General features: G+C 48.3%; 1 protein-coding gene across 1 annotated transcript in view; it reads right to left on the reverse strand.

The window, feature by feature from the left end:
• Positions 1 to 19,829, reverse strand: part of NEK11 (NIMA related kinase 11) — a 223,321-nt gene that overhangs the window by 45,381 nt on the left and 158,111 nt on the right. Inside the window, exons 15-16 of the mRNA XM_055136136.1 lie at positions 13,556 to 13,616; positions 580 to 676 (exon numbers count right to left, since the gene is read on the reverse strand). Coding sequence (XP_054992111.1) covers positions 580 to 676; positions 13,556 to 13,616 — 158 coding nt within the window. The remainder of the gene's footprint in view (positions 1 to 579; positions 677 to 13,555; positions 13,617 to 19,829) is intronic.

Consider the following 19,829-nt stretch of genomic DNA (forward strand, 5'->3'; position numbering starts at 1 on the left):
GTCCCGTCTTCAGCTCCAAAGAAAAGTCCTTTGTATTCTATTTCAGACTGTTTATTCCTTAGCACTAATCCCACTCATGAGGACCCCAGCCTCATTATCTAAGCCCCTCTCCAAGACCCCATCCCCGCCATTTACTATGACCATCACCTTTGTGGGTGAAGATTCCAATGTGTATGAGTTTAGAGGGAAATGCATGTAGAGACTAACAAACAATCACTGTAGACCGGACCGTTTGCCCAGACCACGTACCGCCCTGGTATATCCAGGAAAGCGTAAGGGCTGATTTTGTGGCAATAGGTGAAAGCAAGGGGCCGCAGCGGTAGCAGGCAGTACAGCAGGTAGAGCATTTGCCTGGCACACAGCCGACCCCAAGGGCTGACCCAGGTTCAATCCCCTTGCACCCACTGTGGTCCTCCAAGCGCATCAGGAGTGATCCCTGAGTGCAGAGTCAAGAGTAAATGCTGAGCACTGCCAGATGAGGTCCCCTTGAACAAAAATAGGTGACAGCACATTACCCAGAGAGATCACAGTCTTTGTCAAACTAACACCGCACCCCTTAGGAGGCCGCCAGCTACTTACTCTCTCATGCGCTTCATCTTGGTTCCAGCCATCGTATTGTTGAAAACGGTTGGTCCAGGGGACGCAGCTGGCACTGGGCTGGTGACGGTCCTCGTGTCTGAAAATCAATGCACAGCCCTGACTGACTTCATCAGCACTCCAGCAACGTGGAGGCCATATTCAAGGGCAGTCAGGAAACGGAAGGGAATCCACCTCTGCCACAAGGTAATGTGGCACTAATTAGAGGTGGTTGCAATGATGACATGCACACGAAGGAGATTTATTCCAAATGACAAGATTATTTACAGTTGTAATACATGCCAGGAAGGATACACTCCCAGGATCTGACTGATCTCAGAAAGGAAGATTTAAACAGAACATGATTATATTTTTAGAAATGAGCTTCTTAAGCTAGAAAACTTGGGGAGGGCAGAGGAATGCATCCAGAGAAAAGCAAATGTTTTTGGGAAGACTTTGGCCAGCCTTTTTCAGCCGGAGTATTTGCTTGAATGAGAAATTTTTTTGTGATGAAACTTTTCCCTTTAGCTTAATCCCACGCTTGACCATCAGCTTTTCGGTCCCTGCTGTGGAAAGCAAGATGCTGATCAAGGGGTCACATGCAGCCTTGAACTTCAGCTGAATGGAGCAGATGGTCACAGTTGGGTCCTGGAGGTAAAGAGCTATAAATGGGATTGGAGGAGCCATAGCATCCGGCTGAGAGCACCAAGATTTGGGGTCGTCAGTGCTGCCTTCCAGATACCTATAAAATATGCTGAAAGAGCAGGAAATCACCCACCATCTTCTCACTAGCACCACGTGACTTCCCAGTAGGAAGTGAACACTGGCCCCAAGCAGGACTGTGGGGAGGCATCTGAGCCCGGGGTTTGCATCTGAGCCTGCTCTGAACCGGGTTACAATGTTCTCTGTATACCCCTTACACCTCCCATTCGCCACTTTGCCTGAGTAGGGAGAAAGCACGGGGCACAGCCACCGGTCACTCAGAAATTACAATTGAGCAGTTGCCCTGTCCTCAGTGACACCACTGTGAAATCCCCACACTTTCTAGCGGACCTTCTCAGCATGCAACTGACAGACAGAACCGACACGGAAGTGAAGGCATGTTCCCCTTTAACATAGTTCTCAAACTTTTCTTGTGTATTATTTAAATGAGAAAAAATTAATTTGGGGGCCAGGGAGAGAACACAGGGTTAAAGTGCTTGCCTTGCATGCAGCTGACCCCAGTTCAACCCCCAGCACTGCATCGAGTCCCCTGAGCACTACTGGGTAGGTTCCCTGAGCAGAGAGCCAGGAGCATGACTAGGTATGGCCCCATCCCCGCTCTGACTGAATGCAAATTCCGTTATTTCTCACATACAGCTGGCATGTGTGTACTTTCTCCAGGGGCCTGCATCCCACCTACTCTTTATCAGGGGACTATCCCCCTGTGTGATTCAGACTTGGTCAGAAGCTCTGCTCCTTCCTGGGTCCCCCAAGGTGGAATCAGAGGCCATAGCCGGTATGAACTTTGGAGAGGGCGTGCCATGATCGGCTCTCCTCCAGTCTGCACTTCCTGGTATCTCCCTCATCAGGTCCCAGGTTAAAATCCAAGTGTAGGTGACAGAGGGCTCCCTTGGTCTCATCATCAAAGCTGTGGAAGGCTGGAGCGATAGTCCAGTGGGTAGAGTGTTTGCCTTGCCTGCGGCAGACCAGATTGGATCCCCAGCATCCGGTATGGTCCCCTGAGCCCTGCCAGGAGTGATCCCTGAGTGCAGAGCCAGCATGAAATCCTGAGCAGGGAAAGGACACCACAGGACGTGACCCCAAAGCAAAAAACAAACAAAACCAGACAAAACCAAAATAAAGCTCTAAAGCGATGGAGTGGGGGAGAAGGTAGGAAGTTGATGGACAGGCTTCCTTCAAGGTCCTCTCTCCTGGGACTGGAAACCATGGCACCCAGGCCAGGTAACCCCACCTGCCGAGAAGGAAAGAAGGGTGCTGCTTTCCCATCTTTTTCAGAGAAAGTCTGCTGCTCCCCAGGGATGCACCTATCGTAGTCCAAGACCTTTCCATGAGTGGACTGGGCTTACTGAGGCCACTGTTTCCCTCAGGGAGCTCCGCACATTGCAGGGAAAGATGCTGAGCCTGGAGAAAAGGGGGCAAGTTGAATTTTGAACAACAGGGTCGGCCAAGTCTGGAGCTCCGGGCAACTCCCTCCTCTATGAGCCAGCCATTCCCTCCCTGTCCTAACTTTGACCCGACTCTTCTCAAAGGACAACACATTTAGCCTCCTAGAGAAAAATGACTGGTGGGAGTTGGAACAATGGGTGCCTGAGAGTCTATTAATAACTCAATAAATCACTGTGCCTAATTAAAAGAAAAATACCATGTGAGAACAAATACAGAAACAAACACAGGTGAGAACCAGAATCCCAGAGTGCCGGGCCCGTGGTTGCATGGATGCCCAGCCATGGAAACCATTGCTGTAGATCAGGTTTCTCAAACTTCGGTGACCCGTACACATTTGCATCAAAGTCCCTAGCGAGGCTGTTGGGATTCCTCCAACTTCTCCGGTCTTTCTCCTGCCCCTTTTCACCCCCTGCTGCACCTGCAGAAAGAAATCCTTCTCTCCTGACTTCTGGGATTTTCCTCTCATTTACTTGGCTGGACAGAAGACCTTGATCAGTCACGTGAAAAGCCATGTTTGCCTTCCCTCCTAAACTTCCTTCCCCACGGGGAGCAAAGAGCTGACGTGTTGGTGGTGCAGATACTGGCAACGAGATTCACATCCGCCGCAAACTCTGCTTACTCGGGGGTTCGAGCAGGTGCTGCCCTTAGAGCTGAGTACGAGTCATCCGCTCTCCTTTGGTCCTTCTTTTAACTGCCACAGAACCCCTCGGGGATACAGCAACTCCCACTGTATCCACCTTGCCCTGGCTGTGTAGAGAAAGGCAGCCTGGCTCCTGCTGCTGTTCTTCAAAATAGAATGTGGCCAAAGCTCCCCCTTGATTGGCAAGGTGGGGGGGGGGGTAAAGGGGCAAACACTTTAGAGCTGGTTGGCGAAATGAGCTCTGCTGCAATTGTTCCTCTCCGTAGATGAAGGTGACACTGGGCCACAGGGCAGTCAGTGGGGATGGCTGTGATCCATGAAAAAAAAAAAAATTCCAAAAAGTGGCTGTGAGCCAGTGAATGGCAGTTTATGGACCTTGGGCCTCGACACAGGAGGATCATGATCTGAAGCAGCAATTTCCTCAGGACAAAGCACCTCATCTCTGGCTGGGGAAACGGGGGTCCAGAGCAGACGTCAGACTCGTCCATGGGCACACAGCTGTTTAGGGAGGGGAGGAGCTGAGACCAGACCACGGGTTCCTGACACCTCTGGGAGTGCTTCTGGAACCTGCCACTGAAGGGCCACGTCCAGCCAAGGCCTTGCATGTACTGGTTTGGGGGTCACCAGGCTAGACAACTCCTCCGAAGGTTGCTCCCGGCTGGGGTCAGTGGACATTCCATGGCCCTTCCATTTCCCCATGCCTGCAGATTACACCCACGGGATCCACCCCACTCAGACAGTGTGGGAGAGTTTTCCCCTTAACTGCTTCCTGAGACCCTCAGTGTGACCAGAAAGGTGCTGAAGAATCTGCCAGGCAGGCTGGTCTCTGTCTTCAGGGGTCACCCCAACACTCTGAGGGGGGAGAGGCACCACCCAGATCTCTCTTCGAGGACAGACATCCTCTGAGTCACAGGGAGTGCTGGGGACATGTAGCTTTCAGCTGAGGCAGCTGCATTCCTGGGTCCAGCCTTCTCCAAGGGTACCTGGAGGGCCTGAGCATGGTAGAGGTAGAGAGTCCTGGCAGTGGGGGCCATGCGGGTAATTCTGAGGAGTCTAGAGATTCCCAGGGGTTGGACTCCGCCTCACCATTCAACTCCTTCCTCCTCCGCCTCCTACTCCCATCCCCTGCGGCTCCTGGGCACAATCCTGAAGACCCCATTGAAGGAGTGTCCTCATCATTCCATTCTGTGTTGGAGGCTGAAAAAGCTCCAAGCGGTGATCACGAGGTGTGGGAGCTGGGACATGGAGTGCTGTTGGCAGGACCAACATGGAGGCGCTTCTGCTAAGCCCTCCGAGACCTAACATCTAACTGTGGTTTCAACCCCCTGCAGTCTCAGCCTCCATTCCGCACACGCTCCTAACTGGTCAGCACGTAATGGGGATCACTCTGTTTTGGTCCTCACGGGCAGATGAGATCATCTACCACAAGGCTTTCCCCCCAGCCTCACGGGAAGGTAAACATAGTCTGAAATGATTCCCTCCTCTCTGGTCTTGGCCTGTTCCTGCCTCTGTCAACCGTTCCTTCTGTAAGCTTCCCAGAAGGTCTTTCTTCTTGCTAGAGGGGATCTAACCCCACCGGATAAAGTCAATGACTTTTCATCAGGAGCTCGGTTAGATTTTGGTGTTTCAACGGTGCCTTGACCAAGCTAGGTACTTGTTGAGACAGAGAGTAAAGATACTGTCCTAACTCTTCCTGCCACCAGCCCTGCCCTCCTGGGTTCTGGGAAGAGGGGGGTGTTGGAAAAGGAAGCAGAAGGATTGTCCCATTGTCCCAAAAGCTGCCACCTATGGTGGGTATGGTCAGCACCGCCCCAGTGGCCATGCCCAGGTTCTTCAGAGAGTAAAGCAGCTAGATGACAGGGGAAGACAATTCTGGAGGGATAAGTCAGCTGGCCTCCGGGTACCTCAGTACAAAGGGGGCGGGGACTCTGCCTGGGCTGGAGCCTGGACTCCCTAATGTTTGCTTAAGTGGCAAAACCCAGGTTTCTCACACACACACACACACACACACACACACACACACACACACACACACACACGAGACAACCTCTAATCCACCAGGAGTGACCCCTGAGAGCAGAGCTAGAAGTAAACTGAGCACAGCCAGGTGTGACCCTCCCCAAAAAACAAACAAAAGAAACTTCTGAACTCCAGGAAAGTGGCAGTGCCTCAATCTCCATCCAGACTGCCAGTATACTGGCACCCCCCGCCCCCACCCCGCCCCAACACACACCTGACCCTGTTCTGTGGCACCCCACCCCCACCCCAGCTCTGCACCAGTAGCTTCTCGGGGGAGCAGCAGCAGCCCATGGCCCCCACTAAGTTAAAGTCCTTGGGAGAAGTAAGTGGGTCAGCTTGGAAAAGGCAACTGTGAGCCAGAAAGGAGGCGAGAAATTCCAGAACATGGGGAGGACATCAGCCATCTATTTTTACCCCCAGGTTGTTTCACACTGCGACGCCTCCACTGCACCCTGTGGAAGAGCGCACGCCCCTTGGGGCAGGGGGGTCACCGTGATGAGCATTTCTCCTCGAGTATGTCAGAATCCAGGAATAGCACAGAAGCCAGCAAACAAGCAAGTCAAGGGAAAGGGTCTGGGAGGGGGGACTCACATTAGGCTGTTAGCTGGGAACAGGAGTGGGGCGTGACTGGCACTTCTGTGGTAACACAGAACCCCAGGGTAGAACACTGGTCAAGGCATTTGCTTTGCATGCTGCCCACTCAGGTCCAATCCCCAGCACCGCCAGGGGCCACTCCTGAGGACAGAATCATAAGCAGCCCCTGAGTACCTGTGTGTGTCCACCCCAACCCCAAACAAACCCCGAAACACTGAACTCCCCAAATACAAATACATATACTCCTATACAAATAGATTAATTAGGAATAAATAAATGTGAAGGAGAGGTGCCGGGAAGAAACTCAGACCCTAACATTCTCAGTTGTATTTCGACCTGTAGAGATACAGCCGGTGGTCCGGAAGTTTCCAGGCTGCAGAAGGGAAGACTCCCTCCTCTAGAAACAAAACCCACTTTTCTGAAGTGGCAGGTTAGCGGGCTCAACTCCAAGGAAACGTGCCAGTACCGCTGTCTTCGGGGAACAGAAAAACAGCCCTTCTTTCCCACTTCTGCCATCTGGACTCATCGCACACAAGCTAGGAAATGGAAAGGGGACTTGGAGTCTCGCTCGAACACTTAGGTGATTCTAAAGGTATGTCCACATGCACATGAACGTGTGTGTGTGTGTGTGTGTGTGTGTGTGTGTCCATGAGAGCTCTGTATCTTTCTTCACTCCAACTCTTATGCTAATGCAACCATGCATCATTTACATCTTGAAGAACTTTTGTTGGAGTTTCAGTTCTACTCATTTTGTTTGTTTGTTTTTGCACCACACCCAGCAATGCTCAGGGGTTGCTCCTGGCTGTCCACTTAGGAGTTACTCCAGGTGTTGCTCAGGGGACCGTATGGGGTGCCGGGAATCAAATGCAAGTCATCGCATAGAAGACACATGCCCTGCCTGCTGTACTCAGCTCTTCTGATTCCAACTTTCACTATTATGAACTACACTGCCATTGACAGTTTTTGTGTATTTTGTATCCTTACATAAAAATCTGATTAGCTCTTTTTAACTTTTGTAAGGTTGCATGTTTTACCCAACAGGGCTTGGAAGGTACTCCCAGCTCAGTGCTTTGTTGATTTCTTTGGGATTAAATCATAGATGTAGATGTGTGTGTGTGTGTGTGTGTGTGTGTGTGTGTTGGGGGGTTGTCAAAAATATTTTACTCTCCCAAGTTAAGAGAAAACTCTTTTTTAGGTAGAAACACTCTTTTGGGTGGCTAAGAATATATTAAAAATCAAGGGACAAAAAAGAGAGTGCAAGAAATTAGATACTTGCCTTGCATGCAGCCAATCCAGTTCAGTCCCCAGCACTATTTAGGGTCCTCTGAACACTGCCAGGGGTCACTCCTAAGCACTGGGCCAGGAATCACCCCTGAACACGCCTAAGTATGGCTTAAAATCCACCCCCGCAACACAATATTTTTTGTACGGGTAGAGAATTATAAGAGAATAGCAGCCCTAAGCCAAGTCAGATAAGAAGTAAAGCCAGGAGCTGTGAGATGATGAGTGGGTAATTCAAATTATTCATGGAAAGGAAGAAATTCTGCTGGTATAAAGATCTCAAGTGTGAGAAATAAAATCAAAATATTTAAAATTTTAGGAGTCTGGGGCCAGATAGATAGTACGATGGGTAAGGCACTTGCCTTGCATGTGGCTGACCCAGATTTGATCCCTGTCATCCCATATGGTCCTCCTGAGTCTTCCAAGAGTGATCCCTAAGCACAGAGCCAGGAGTAAATCCTGAGTACAGTCAGGTGTGGCACCCAAAACAACCAACCAAAAGATTAGGAATCTATGTAGAAAACTCTTAAAAAAAACAAACTAGACGGCGGAATCAAGTGGACAATGACTTAGAGCAGCTGGCCTGTCAGCACACGGTCCCAAGTTCAAATCCCCGGTGTCCTGTGTGCACTGACATGATCCTGGCAGCTCTGCCATCTGTGATTTCCTGGCTCTGTGAAGAACTTCTGGCAGCACTCCAGCTGGTGTGTGTGAGCATCACCAGGAGGGTGTGACCTCCTAAGTGCCACAGCCAGGGAGTGACACCTGGATGCTGAGCACATGTAACACCCCCCTACCCACACAGACACACCACACACACACACATACACACACACACTGAGTACCACAAATACACCTTTGTGTGTCTGCACCACCAGTGTGAGCCCCGGTGAGCAGGTGTGCATGTTCCTCAACTGACGGGCCATGTACACAAGCCCCCCCAGTGAGCACCACAGCTAAGAATATGTGATGGGACCACCCCAGCCAGGTGTGTGTGAGTGAGACCCTGGGTCATTGCGACAGCATCAGAGAAGGGAGAGGAGAGAATGAAATGAGCAAACCAGGAAAGATGGAATCTTATGGAAGTTGACTCTGTAGTAGAGCATTTTCCTTGCATGTGTGAGGCCCTGGGTTTGATCCCCATTACACTCCCACCCCCCCACACACACACAAAGAGTCATATCTGTCTACATAAAAACTTAGAAAATTTTCCTTACTGAAACAAAGCTCCAAACCATATTTTTAAAATGCATAGGCATTAAATAGATTGGGGAAAAAATTACAGCAGACAGAACAGAAATGGTAGCAAACGGGGGGAGGTTGTTTTGTTTTGTTTTGTTTTTTGTCAAATTGCCATTAACTCTAAATCTCTTGCATCCTTCAAAGTTTTTTGCCTGAGGGTGAGGGCAGAGTTTGGGACACACCTGGTGGTGCTTGGGACTACACCTGGCTCTATGCTATGGGGTCACTTTGTGCTGCTCAGAGACCATTGGGTACTGGGGATTGAATGAGGTCAGTGACATGCAAGGCAAATGGTTCACTTCCAGTGCTCTCAGTCTCTGGCCCCAACCTTTCAAGTCTTAAAGAATGCACAGACACTATTAAACGCCTCTCATACAGGAACAGATAGAGGCCAACAGATACTGTCCATCAGTATTAAAATGATCCAAGTCACTTCGGGTCCCAGATACCCCATCTCCTCCAAATGGAGTGTTTCCGAAGGTGCCAGGAGCCAAGGCTGCAACACTATGATGACATCACTCAAATTACCATGAGGAATGCTTTTCTGTCAAGGGGAAAAGCAGAGCGGAGCAAGGTTAAATGGCTGTCAGTCATGCCTACGCAGAGGCTTAGCGTTTGAAGAGCTTAAGCAAAGGCAGTTTCTGAAGAATTCATAAGACCCGATGCCTTCTCTGCTTTGTATCAACCACACTGTTTATTTGCAGAGGCTAAGTGATTATTAACAAGGTTTTGTGGAAGAATTGAGGGGCAAAATTTTTCAAAAAAGTCAGCCTGAGCAGATCTATCAACACGCCAGAGAAATCTGCAAGGGGCACGCAGGTTCGGAAACATCAATTCCGACCCGGCTCTGTGACAACAGCAAGCACAAGCGCGACATGATGAGACTTTTTACAAACACGTGAACTGGGGACTTCCATCCCCGGAGACATCTCTCGGAGCTCTGCTCATTTCCCAGACATTAAACCATGTTAACCTTCCTCTGTTGCCTTGGTTCATCACCAGGTGACTATGAAGCAGAAGAAAATACTCCCAAGTTCAGGGAAAAGGACATCAGGAGTCATCCACGGGCCTGCAGTTACTATAGTGACACTGCCAGTTGTCCAGGCGACAGAAACCCAGCTCCCCTCACTACCCTGGGAGCCGCCTCCCCCATGGTTCAAGGCAATGGCTCTTCCCTGCACCCGGTAAAGGAGTGGAGGGAGCGGAATGCACAGGATTAAGCTCAAGCTACCTTTTTGTTTGGTTTGGGGACCACACAAACAAAAGCAAGCCCTTGGGCAATACTCAGGGCTTACTCGGGACTCTGTGCTCAGGGATCACTCCTGGCAGGGCGATTTTCAGCCAAACAAGCCCCTGGTTCAATGCAAAGGGACAAAGGGTGAGATGCTGCTTGGACCCTGCAGTGCTGGGGACACTAACGTCACCCAGGTATGGGCTGGGGGCAGATCTGATGCTGGGGGCCTCCAGAACTGTACCTGTCAATGCCGGGGGAGGGGGTGCACGTGGTGCTGGGAACTGATGCCAGGTCAGGCACTGCTAGACACATGCCCTAACCACTGTCCTACCTTCCAGCCCCAGGCAAACCCTTGGTAGCTGGACATAACCCAGCCTGTTTATTGTTGTTGCTGTTATCTTTATCAGTGGAGTCAAATCAGTGAAGACACTCCTTTTGGCCATAACCCTTTGCAGTTTGCTTCTTTCCTTCCTGTTCTTAATTCTGAGATCACTCAGAACCCTGTTCGTGACTGACCCTGCTTCTTGTACCACATGTGAAAATTTATGTGTGTGCGTGCGTGTGCGTGTGCGTGTGCGTGTGCGTGTGTGTGTGTGTGTGTGTGTGTGTGTGTGTGTGTGTGGTGGGGTTGGGAGAACTCAGAGTGCCAGAATGGAAGTGACTCTGTGTGGGACGGGGACACTCGAGCCTCCCTGTGTGAAAGCAGTACATGGCGAGTGTTCCGAATATTATTATAAGCCATTGTCATAAAGTTTTGCATCAGTGGGTCCCCCCCACCCCACTGGGTGGCTGGGACCACGTTCCAAATAGGTTGCTCTCAACATCTACATCACCAGCAGGGTTGCTGAGGGTGAAGCCCAAACATCCTCAGTTCCCCAGAGGCGCCTGCAGGTGGCGCCAGGCCACACCTGACAGCACCTCGGAGAGAAATCTCTGGAAAGAAGCACCTTTCCTTTCAGTTTATAGGCCAGGGTGCTCTTATTTTAAAAGACAACGTGTCTAATTTTATATTTCAGGACTGTTAGGTCTGAATCACAAATCCATGCAGGCGGGAAGGACATGCCCCTCGGGGTCTCCAGGCCTTGGAGTCTGGAGAGTCTGGTCAGACCCAGGTGACCAGCACCGCTGGGGGCCGTGAGAGAAGCAGAAATACCTGGGTGGGCCCAGCCCTGCCTTTTCCCCCAGCCCTTTAAGGGACTCAGATGCCGGGTCCAGTGTGAGAATGGCTGCTCTACAGGATCTCATCTGACCCAGAGGTGAGGGGACCAAGAATTCAAAGGGACACCTTCAAATTCAGGATCTCTGGAGCGACAGACACAAGCGTCCACCCCATTCTCCCACACTCGGAAGGGAAATGTTCCCAGTCCCTGACTTAAGCGGAAAGAAAACTCAATCTGGGAATGGGGGTGCAGGAGGGGGAATGCCAAACCACAACATGCGACATTTCAGAGCCTTGAAGCTAAAGACCTTGCCTGGCCTAAGTCACTTGCCAGGATGTTTGCATTTCTGATGCTCCTTCTCCTCTTTCTGTGGGCACAGAGCAGCCCTTGAGTGTGTGAATGATGAGGAGCGTTTAAACATGCTCAAGAGGCTGTGAGACAGTTCAAAGTGCCCGGTGACAGGGAGAAGCCCAAGTTCACAGACGCTTCGTTACTAAGTGACACGTCCTTTATTGGCTTCCTTTGTCTCTTGGAAGGACCAGGGAAGGGGTTCTGCCATAGAGCATTTGTCTTGCAGGTGTGAGTTCGATCCCTGGCACCTCAAATGCATTGTTGAATATATCAGCCCTTGGACATTTTTCCATATTCTAGCAACCGCAGTGATGGAGGAGTTCATAGTTATTGTCTCAGTATTCCTATTTCTCACATTACCGTTGAATCTAGCCCTGCAGGACAACAGCTCACATCTGGCTACCTGAGCAATCTCAGTCCTCTGAAGATTTCTCAGCCTCCTAAGACTTCCCAGCTCCTCTAACACTGTGGGATTTCTTCGTAGCTCCCTACCAGGACAGACATGTTCCCAGAGTGCCTGAAAGACAGCGAGCGCCCACTGAAAGCCCGCAGTGGGTTCCTGAGAACCACGGCTTTACACATCACGACACAGAGCAAACCCAGACTATCACAGGTAATAGCTACAAACAGGAAGGGAGGTCTCCGGCATTCTGGCCACAGGAACATCACCAACCTACACACACACACACACACACATACACACACGCGCACACACACACCGAACCACCTCCCACAGCATTTCCAGTAGGAAACCACCATTTGTATTCATTCATTCATTCCATTCATTCATTTCCTAGCCATTGGTTTCCTTCCTTCCTTTCTTCATTCATTCATTCATTTTGGGGTCCTTAGTTTTGAGTAACCAGAGCCCATCCTGGTATCCTTGGGGCCCAAGATTCACATCCACATTCATTCGGGCTGGAATCTCTGTGATACACAACTCACCCACCTCTCATGCACGTCTTAGGGCTGGGCAAGGAAACCAAAGTCCCCCAAGCAAGCTCACATAGACACGGGGAGAAGAGGCAATCTCCCCCTCCCCTTGCCCCCAACTCACACCCCAGTAGAGTTGATTATACCCCCACCCCCTCATCAATGTTATCATGCAATGATGCTATTTTGGCACCCACTGGGATATTCTCATGAGTCACAGGACTCCCTCCGCAGGTATGTATTTCATGCTCTCCCATCACCTCCATGACCGCGGGCTTCATGCAGGTAGCCCTCCCTGGGAGCAGGAAGTAGCCTCTGTGGCCCTGGAAGCTAATCAGGTCATTCTCCAAGGTCAGTCCAGTCAGAAGCAGAGTTCCGGAGTGCCGTGTCTTGTAGATTCTAGCCACTGGCATGGAGCCATCCTTGAAATGCCCTCTGAGTCCTCCATGCAGGTGCGAGAACACAGGCAGAGCAGTAGCACACCAACCCCAAAGCCTCCTACCCGGTGAGCTTATGCAGAATCTTGCAGATGGTGTGGAAAGAATGAGCCAGTTACCCTTCAGCTCAGGTGTAAGCTTTTTGCTTGACTTTAACTTTTACTTCGTTTAATGTTCAAGTTGGGGGATTATGATCATCTTTTTGGTAATTGAGATATCCCCAAAGTCTTTTTCCTTCTCCCAGGCATGCCCTAAAGAGACTGCTTTGGGCCAAGCAATTAAAAAAGTTCTAAGCAAAAATGCACAATCAAGTGCCAACAGTAGGAAAAACCCACCTCAGTCCTTTGCTGCACCCAGAACCTCGAAGTATAGCCTGTTATTCTATCCCAGTCAGGTATAACAATTTGTCAGCCAGGAATAGAAATGATCACAGCTGGGTTATTGGGAATTGAAAAAGAAGAAACTAAGAAATAGGGTTTTTACCTTGAAGTGGAGCCATACTATTTATCTGGACTGACAATGCTAAAGCAACGTTAGCTTTGTTTCTCAGACCAAATCTCTTCTGAGAACCGACTCCACCATGCTTGTTCTTTGGGCGTGACAGAATACAAACTGCTTCTCCGGGATGAGAGAGGTTGGAGGCCCCTCTCAAGGAAACTCATAAAGCCAGAGACCATGACAAATCCTGGCTTTCAATGCCTCTATCCCTGGGGGCTGGCGATCATATAATAATGATGAATTTTTCTTCTTTGTGTCCCCAAGCCCTTGGGCCAGACAAGGGCCTCAGTCTTCTCATCCATTCAATGAGGAGCTGGAGCTGGAATAGTTGTATGATTCCTTCCAGGATTTAGAGTTCTTGAACATTCTATTAGAATCAAGAGGCATCACAATCAATAGTAATCTGAGAAAATGTACTCACCTAGTGAGGTGCAACCCAAGACGTTTTCCAAACACCTGACCAGGGCTTCAATGTCACTGTCCTGTCAAAACAAGAAAGATTTACATCCTGTAATGAGTGAGAAATATTTAATGGCATAGAAAGACGCACCGGTCATAGTCAGGCTAAAGAGAACACAATAAATTCTGTTTACAAAATTATATTATCATTTGAATCATTTCTTTAAAGACAAACACCTATACATTTCTCTATATCCTCTCTCCTCATACCAAACCATAGCTCTGTTGTTCTATGTCTGTGTGGTAGAATAAACACTGAAAATGTTAACAGTGGTTTTGACCCCAGTTGGGACTATCAGAGATCTTAATTTTCTCCTGTGTGCTTATACTTCAGTCATTTCTAAATTTTCTACAAAAATGTATTATATTTAATCTACAAGATGGTAAATGCTATTAGAAAGAAAAAAGGTGCAATCAATAATCTAGACTAGAGGAAATAAGTGAATGTCCTCATCAACAAAGCACCTCTACAAACCAGTTCTTTGGAAATGTGTGGTTTTAAAGGCATCATAAATCTTAGGATTGGACTTTTTATTTATTTAACTTAACCATCAGCAAGGGGTAGTCATTCCCACAAGGGATCCGGAGTCTGAGAACTGTATTTGACAGCAAGTACTATTCTTACGATGAAATAAATATCTGCCCTCTGCCCAGGAGAGCTGGAGACATCCCAAAAGCATCATAATGATCTTAATTATCTTTGGATCTGTGGTTACGCTGAGGGAGATTAATAATTTATGGCTCACCTGCTCCATTTCAGAAGAAGCAACACATCTCCTATAACAGTAATTGTGCACTTTAGAAAAATGAATTCTAGTCCAGTTGATGACTCTACAATGATGATGTGCTGGCTTTCATTGCACGACATACAGCTGGGTCCAGGCAACCAGCTCTCGTGCCGGAAATGAAACCCAGTCTCCGTGCATGTGCCATACATATATAAAAGGATTGATAGATAATAAGTCAATGAAGGCAAATCACTCATGGAAGACAACTCCAACCCACCACCATGTGAAGCCCAGGAACCAGCTACAGGTACCAGACACAGAAATAGGAAAAGGAAATAATCAATCTCTCTCCTCCTCTTCCCTTGTGGTCTCCAAACGTAGTAAGGACATTCCTGAGCAGAGAAGAATGTGGCAGACACAGGACAAAGGGAGGACCCATGAGTCAACATATGATGACACCAACCAGGCAAGTTCAGGTTCAAACCCGGCTCCTCCTCTATCAGTGCAGGTCTTGGCTGAGCAGAAGGACTCCCGAGGAGTTTGTTTCTGCCTAGAAACCCTCAAAACTAGGGTTTGATCCATCTAAACGTTTTGGTTTTGGTTTTGAGGCCACGCCTGGATGTGCTCAGGGCTAACTCCGGTGCTCAGGGATCACTCATGGCAGAATTCTGGAGACCATAGGGGGTGCCAGGATTGAACCCAGGACAACCATATGCAAGGTAAAAACCCTATCCACTCGGGGCTGGAGCTATAGCACAGCGGGTAGGGCGTTTGCCTTGCACTCGGCCGACCCGGGTTCGATTCCCAGCATCCCATATGGTCCCCTGAGTACCACCAGGAGTAATTCCTGAATGCAGAGCCAGGAGTAATCCCTGTGCATCACCAGGTGTGACCCAAAATGCAAAAAAAAAAAAAATCTTATCCACTCTATTACTCCAGCCCCTTGAATGGTTAAGATTGAATAGACTTCTAGCTCTAAACCCAAACCCCTATTTCTTCTGGTTGAAGAGTTAAACTGATAGTAAGTATGGTAGATAATCTTCAGAGACGACTACACCAATCTTCCTATCCCCATGATCTTAGGTCACACCTCATGTCAAGACATTAGCTCCTTATCCACCCTTGACCTGGCCCTGTGACTCAAGTGCTGGATGGATCAAAGAGTGTGGCAGAAGCAATGCAGCATGACTTTTGTGACTAGGTCACAAAGGACCTTGTAGCTTCCCTTTTTCATTCTCTTGGGAGCCAGCAACCACATTAAAAAGTCAGGCAATTCCCTGGAGGAAACTTGAGACTAACAGACCACATGGAGGACAGCAGAGTCCCAGCCCACAGCCCACACCAACTGTTGGGCAAGAACATGAGGGCACTTGGGACACCTGGGTCAGGTCCCAGCTAAGTGTAGTCAGGCAGCAATCACGGGAACATGCCCAAAAGCATCCTGCGAGATTCACTTCTAATAAACTGTCCAGTATCCAGAAACAATCGACTATGACGTATTCATACTTGTTTTCCTGTATATAAAGTCTGCTTTCTCAAGAAACAATGCTCCTGTGAAAGATAAGACGATTGTCATGGTCCCTATGTGGCATAAAAATATTTGTCTTTCATGGGGATATGAGTTTCGGCCAGAGGAATTTATTTCTCCCATCCGTGGACCAACCAGGTGCGACTCTGCTCAGCTTCTGAGAGGGAAGAATTTCTAATGGTAGAAGTGTAGGCCAGAGCACGCAGGCCTGTGCACCGGGAGAGTCAGATTGTACCTTCACAGGATGGGAACCAGGGCACTACAAAGATCCTGGGTCCTCAGTCAGCTCTGCCTACCCAAACAAGCCTGAGCTACAGCCTCACTTAGGAGCTATGATGGAAGATTCAGTGCATACTCCACACACAGAGATACTCACATCAAACACATTCACGCACACACACACACACACACACACACCACACTCATAGCCTGATACACACACACATTCACATACCCACAGCCACACCCACATTCACACAGACACTAATACATACACACACACTCATACACATTCATGTGTGTGTGTATTGTCTTTACAGTTGTACTCCCTCCAGGAGAGATTTATGAAATACTACTTGTATGTTGAAAGGAAGGTGGAATCGAGCTTAGCCCACCATCTTAGGGGCAGCGATAACCTAATTATTTATGGAGGAAGAAAAGACTAATGAGTCCAGGGTGCTGGGACCATCTTGAAAGTCCAGAGATACTTGTCAGCACTGCACAACAGCAATCTGCTGAAATTTTTTGTTCGCTTTCTCTTTCTTTCTTCCTTCCTTCCTTCCTTCCTTCCTTCCTTCCTTCCTTCCTTCCTTCCTTCCTTCCTTCCTTCCTTCCTTCCTTCCTTCCTTCCTTCCTTCCTTCCTTCCTTCCTTCCTTCCTTCCTCTCTTTCTTTCTTTCTTTCTTTCTTTCTTTCTTTCTTTCTTTCTTTCTTTCTTTCTTTCTTTCTTTCTTTCTTTCTTTCTTTTTCTTTCTTTCTTTCTTTTTCTTTCTTTCTTCTTCCTTTATCACACCCAGCAATGCTCAGAGGTTACTTCTGGCTCTGCACTCAGGAATTACTCCTGGCAGTACTCAGGGGACCATATGGAATGCTGAGGGTTGAACCCCCGTAGTCATTGCAAAGCAAACACCCTACCCACTCCAGCTCCATTCTGCTCATTTGCAGCCACTAATTACCTATAATTCCCTACAAGGCACATTCTCCACCAGCAGCAGGATGCCAGAAACCATAGGCTGAGGAATTCCTAGAGAACTTTCTGTCCTATGAACAGGGAGCTACACAATCAAAATGAACAATAAGAGTCAGAGTAATCTTTCCCAACTCCAGCCCAGAATGCACCTTAACCTCCTGGCTTCTCTGTCTGCTTTGTTTCGTGCATGTCTCTCTGAATAGCTGTGAGTTGGTTGGGGGCCAGAGTGATAGTACAGTGGGTAGTGAATTTGCCTTGCAAGCAGCCAATCCGAGTTCAATCCTGGTATCCTATATGATTCCATAAGCACTACTAGGAGTAATTCCTGAGTGCAGAGCCAGGAGCAATGCTCTGGGCATCACTAGGTGTGACCTAAAAAGGGGGAAAAAAAAAAGGAGAAGGAGAAGAGCGGGGAAGACAATGAGGAGGAAGAGAAGGAGGAGAAAGAGGAGGAGGAACAATTGTAACTCAGTTGCTGATCACAGAAGTCAGCAACTTCTGGAAAGAAGTCCAGATTCCCTTCAGAGATTCCAGGCTCGCAGGCTTGCCTGGTCCTGATAATCCTGTTCCTGTGTATCACAAGAATGTGTCCCAGTCACATTTTCCTCTTCTTTAAACACCAGGATCTGTGCTCACCTGGAGCTCAAAAACAGTGTTGAGGGAGTCTGGAGCCCCTCTCAGAGATTCCCTCCCGGCCGTTCAACGTGAGGACGAGAGGGTGAGGTGCTGTTCAACCCGAGGGCATGAAGCTAAGGTGCCATTTGAGACCTGTAGTTCTGGGGATAACCTGGGCCACTCCAACTGCACCCAAAGGTGCTCAGGGGACCATGTGGTGCCATCGGTCAAATCACGGTGCTCTGCTGTGGGATGCTTGGCAGCATCCCTGACCTCTGCCCACTATTTGTACCCTCCCCCTCTTCCAGGTGGCTTACAATCAAACATGTCTTTGGACCTTCCCAAATATTCCTAGGAGGGCAAACTCCCCACCAGGCCAACAGGAAGTCATTTAGCATCAAAGATGCTGGTTGCGCTCAGGATGGGAGATGTGTGCTGAAAGTAGACTATAGATTGAACACAATAATCACTCAACACCTCTGTTGCAAACCACAACAGCCAAAATGAGAGAGAGAGCAAAAGGGAATGCCCTGCCACAGAGGCAGGGTGGGATGGGGGGGGGGTGGGGTGGGGGGTGGGAGGGATACTGGGATCATCCGTGGTAGAGACTGGGCACTGGAGGAGGGATGGGTACTCAAGCATTGTATGACTGAAACACAAGCACAAAAATATGTAAATCTATAACTGTACCTCACGGTGATTCACTAATAAAAAAATTTAAAAAAAAGATACTAGTTGCCTTCTATTAGTGAGTATGTGATCTCATCTTCTTTTTCTTTTCTTTTTAAATTTCATTTTATTTTTATAAAGTTGTTAATAATTTATTACATTTAATATTCCAACACCAATCCCACCACCATTATACCTTACCACGACCATATTTTGAATGTTTCCACCCTGACCTCCAAACCCTGCCCCAAGCAGGACCTTAATAATTTATTTTGTATTACTTGTTATGAATAATCTACTAAAAATTATCCAAAAAAATTTCCTTAGAGGAAAGTGTGTGAATATTGTTTTATTTCACCCTGGAGCCATTAAGCCCTTGTATAAGAAATTACTAACATGTTGTTAAAGATTGTGCTCTGTGTGTGTGTGTGTGTGTGTGTATGTAGCAGTGTAGCACTGTTGTCCACTTGTTCTTCGATTTGTTTGAGAGGGCACCAGTAACATCTCTATTGTGAGACTTGTTGTTACTGTTTTTGGCATATCAAATACGCCACGAGTAGCTTGCCAGGCTCTGCAGTGCGGGCAGGATACTCTCAGTAGCTTGCCAGGCTCTCTGAGAGGGACAGAGGAATCGAACCCAGGTCGGCTGCGTGCAAGGCAAATGCCCTACCCACTGTGCTCTCTCTCTCTCTCTCTCTCTATATATATATATATATGTGTGTGTGTGTGTGTGTGTGTGTGTGTGTGTGTGTGTGTGTATATATATGTATTTTTTTCTCTCCCCAAGGTGGGTTGCCTTCTATTTTATACCCCACCAAATATGGTGTGCTACCCTTGGTACATCATGAAAATGAGACTGCTTTTTTTTTTTCCCCTGTGTTTTTTTTTTGAGGGGAGGGGGTTTGGGGGAACCACCTCTGGCAGTGCTCCTGGCAATGCTCGGAAGATCATATGGGGTGCTGGGGATCGAACCTTGATTGGTTATTTGCAAGACAAATGCCCTACCCACTGTACTATTGCTCTGGCCCTCATGATCTCATCTACTACTAACTGGCCACAATGCAGATGTCTTTTAGAACTCTGTTACACTCATGTAAAAAAAAACAATTAGGTTTAATGCATTCTACTTCCCTGCAATGCCAAAGGAACCCGATGTCATTTCTTTGCTTAGATTTAGACAGTAAAACCTAAGTGGACCATTGAGGCAGGTGGGGGGTGGGGCGGGGGGAGGGAAACTGGGGACATTGGTGGTGGAAAATGTACACTGGTGGAGGGATGGGTGTTGAAACATTGTATGACTAACACTTGACTATGATCAGCTTCCTAACTGTGTATCTCAAGGTGATTCTATAAAAGAAAAAAATCTAAATGGGATGTGTGTTCACACGTGTGTGTGTGTGTGTGTGTATGAGGGTGGAGGTGTAACTGTATAGTTTCCACATTAATGCACATAATGATACTGAAGCCACAGGTATAATTATGTGCATTATATATAAAACTATATTAAA

The sequence above is a fragment of the Sorex araneus genome, chromosome 4, assembly GCF_027595985.1.
Source record: "Sorex araneus isolate mSorAra2 chromosome 4, mSorAra2.pri, whole genome shotgun sequence".
Taxonomy (NCBI): domain Eukaryota; kingdom Metazoa; phylum Chordata; class Mammalia; order Eulipotyphla; family Soricidae; genus Sorex; species Sorex araneus.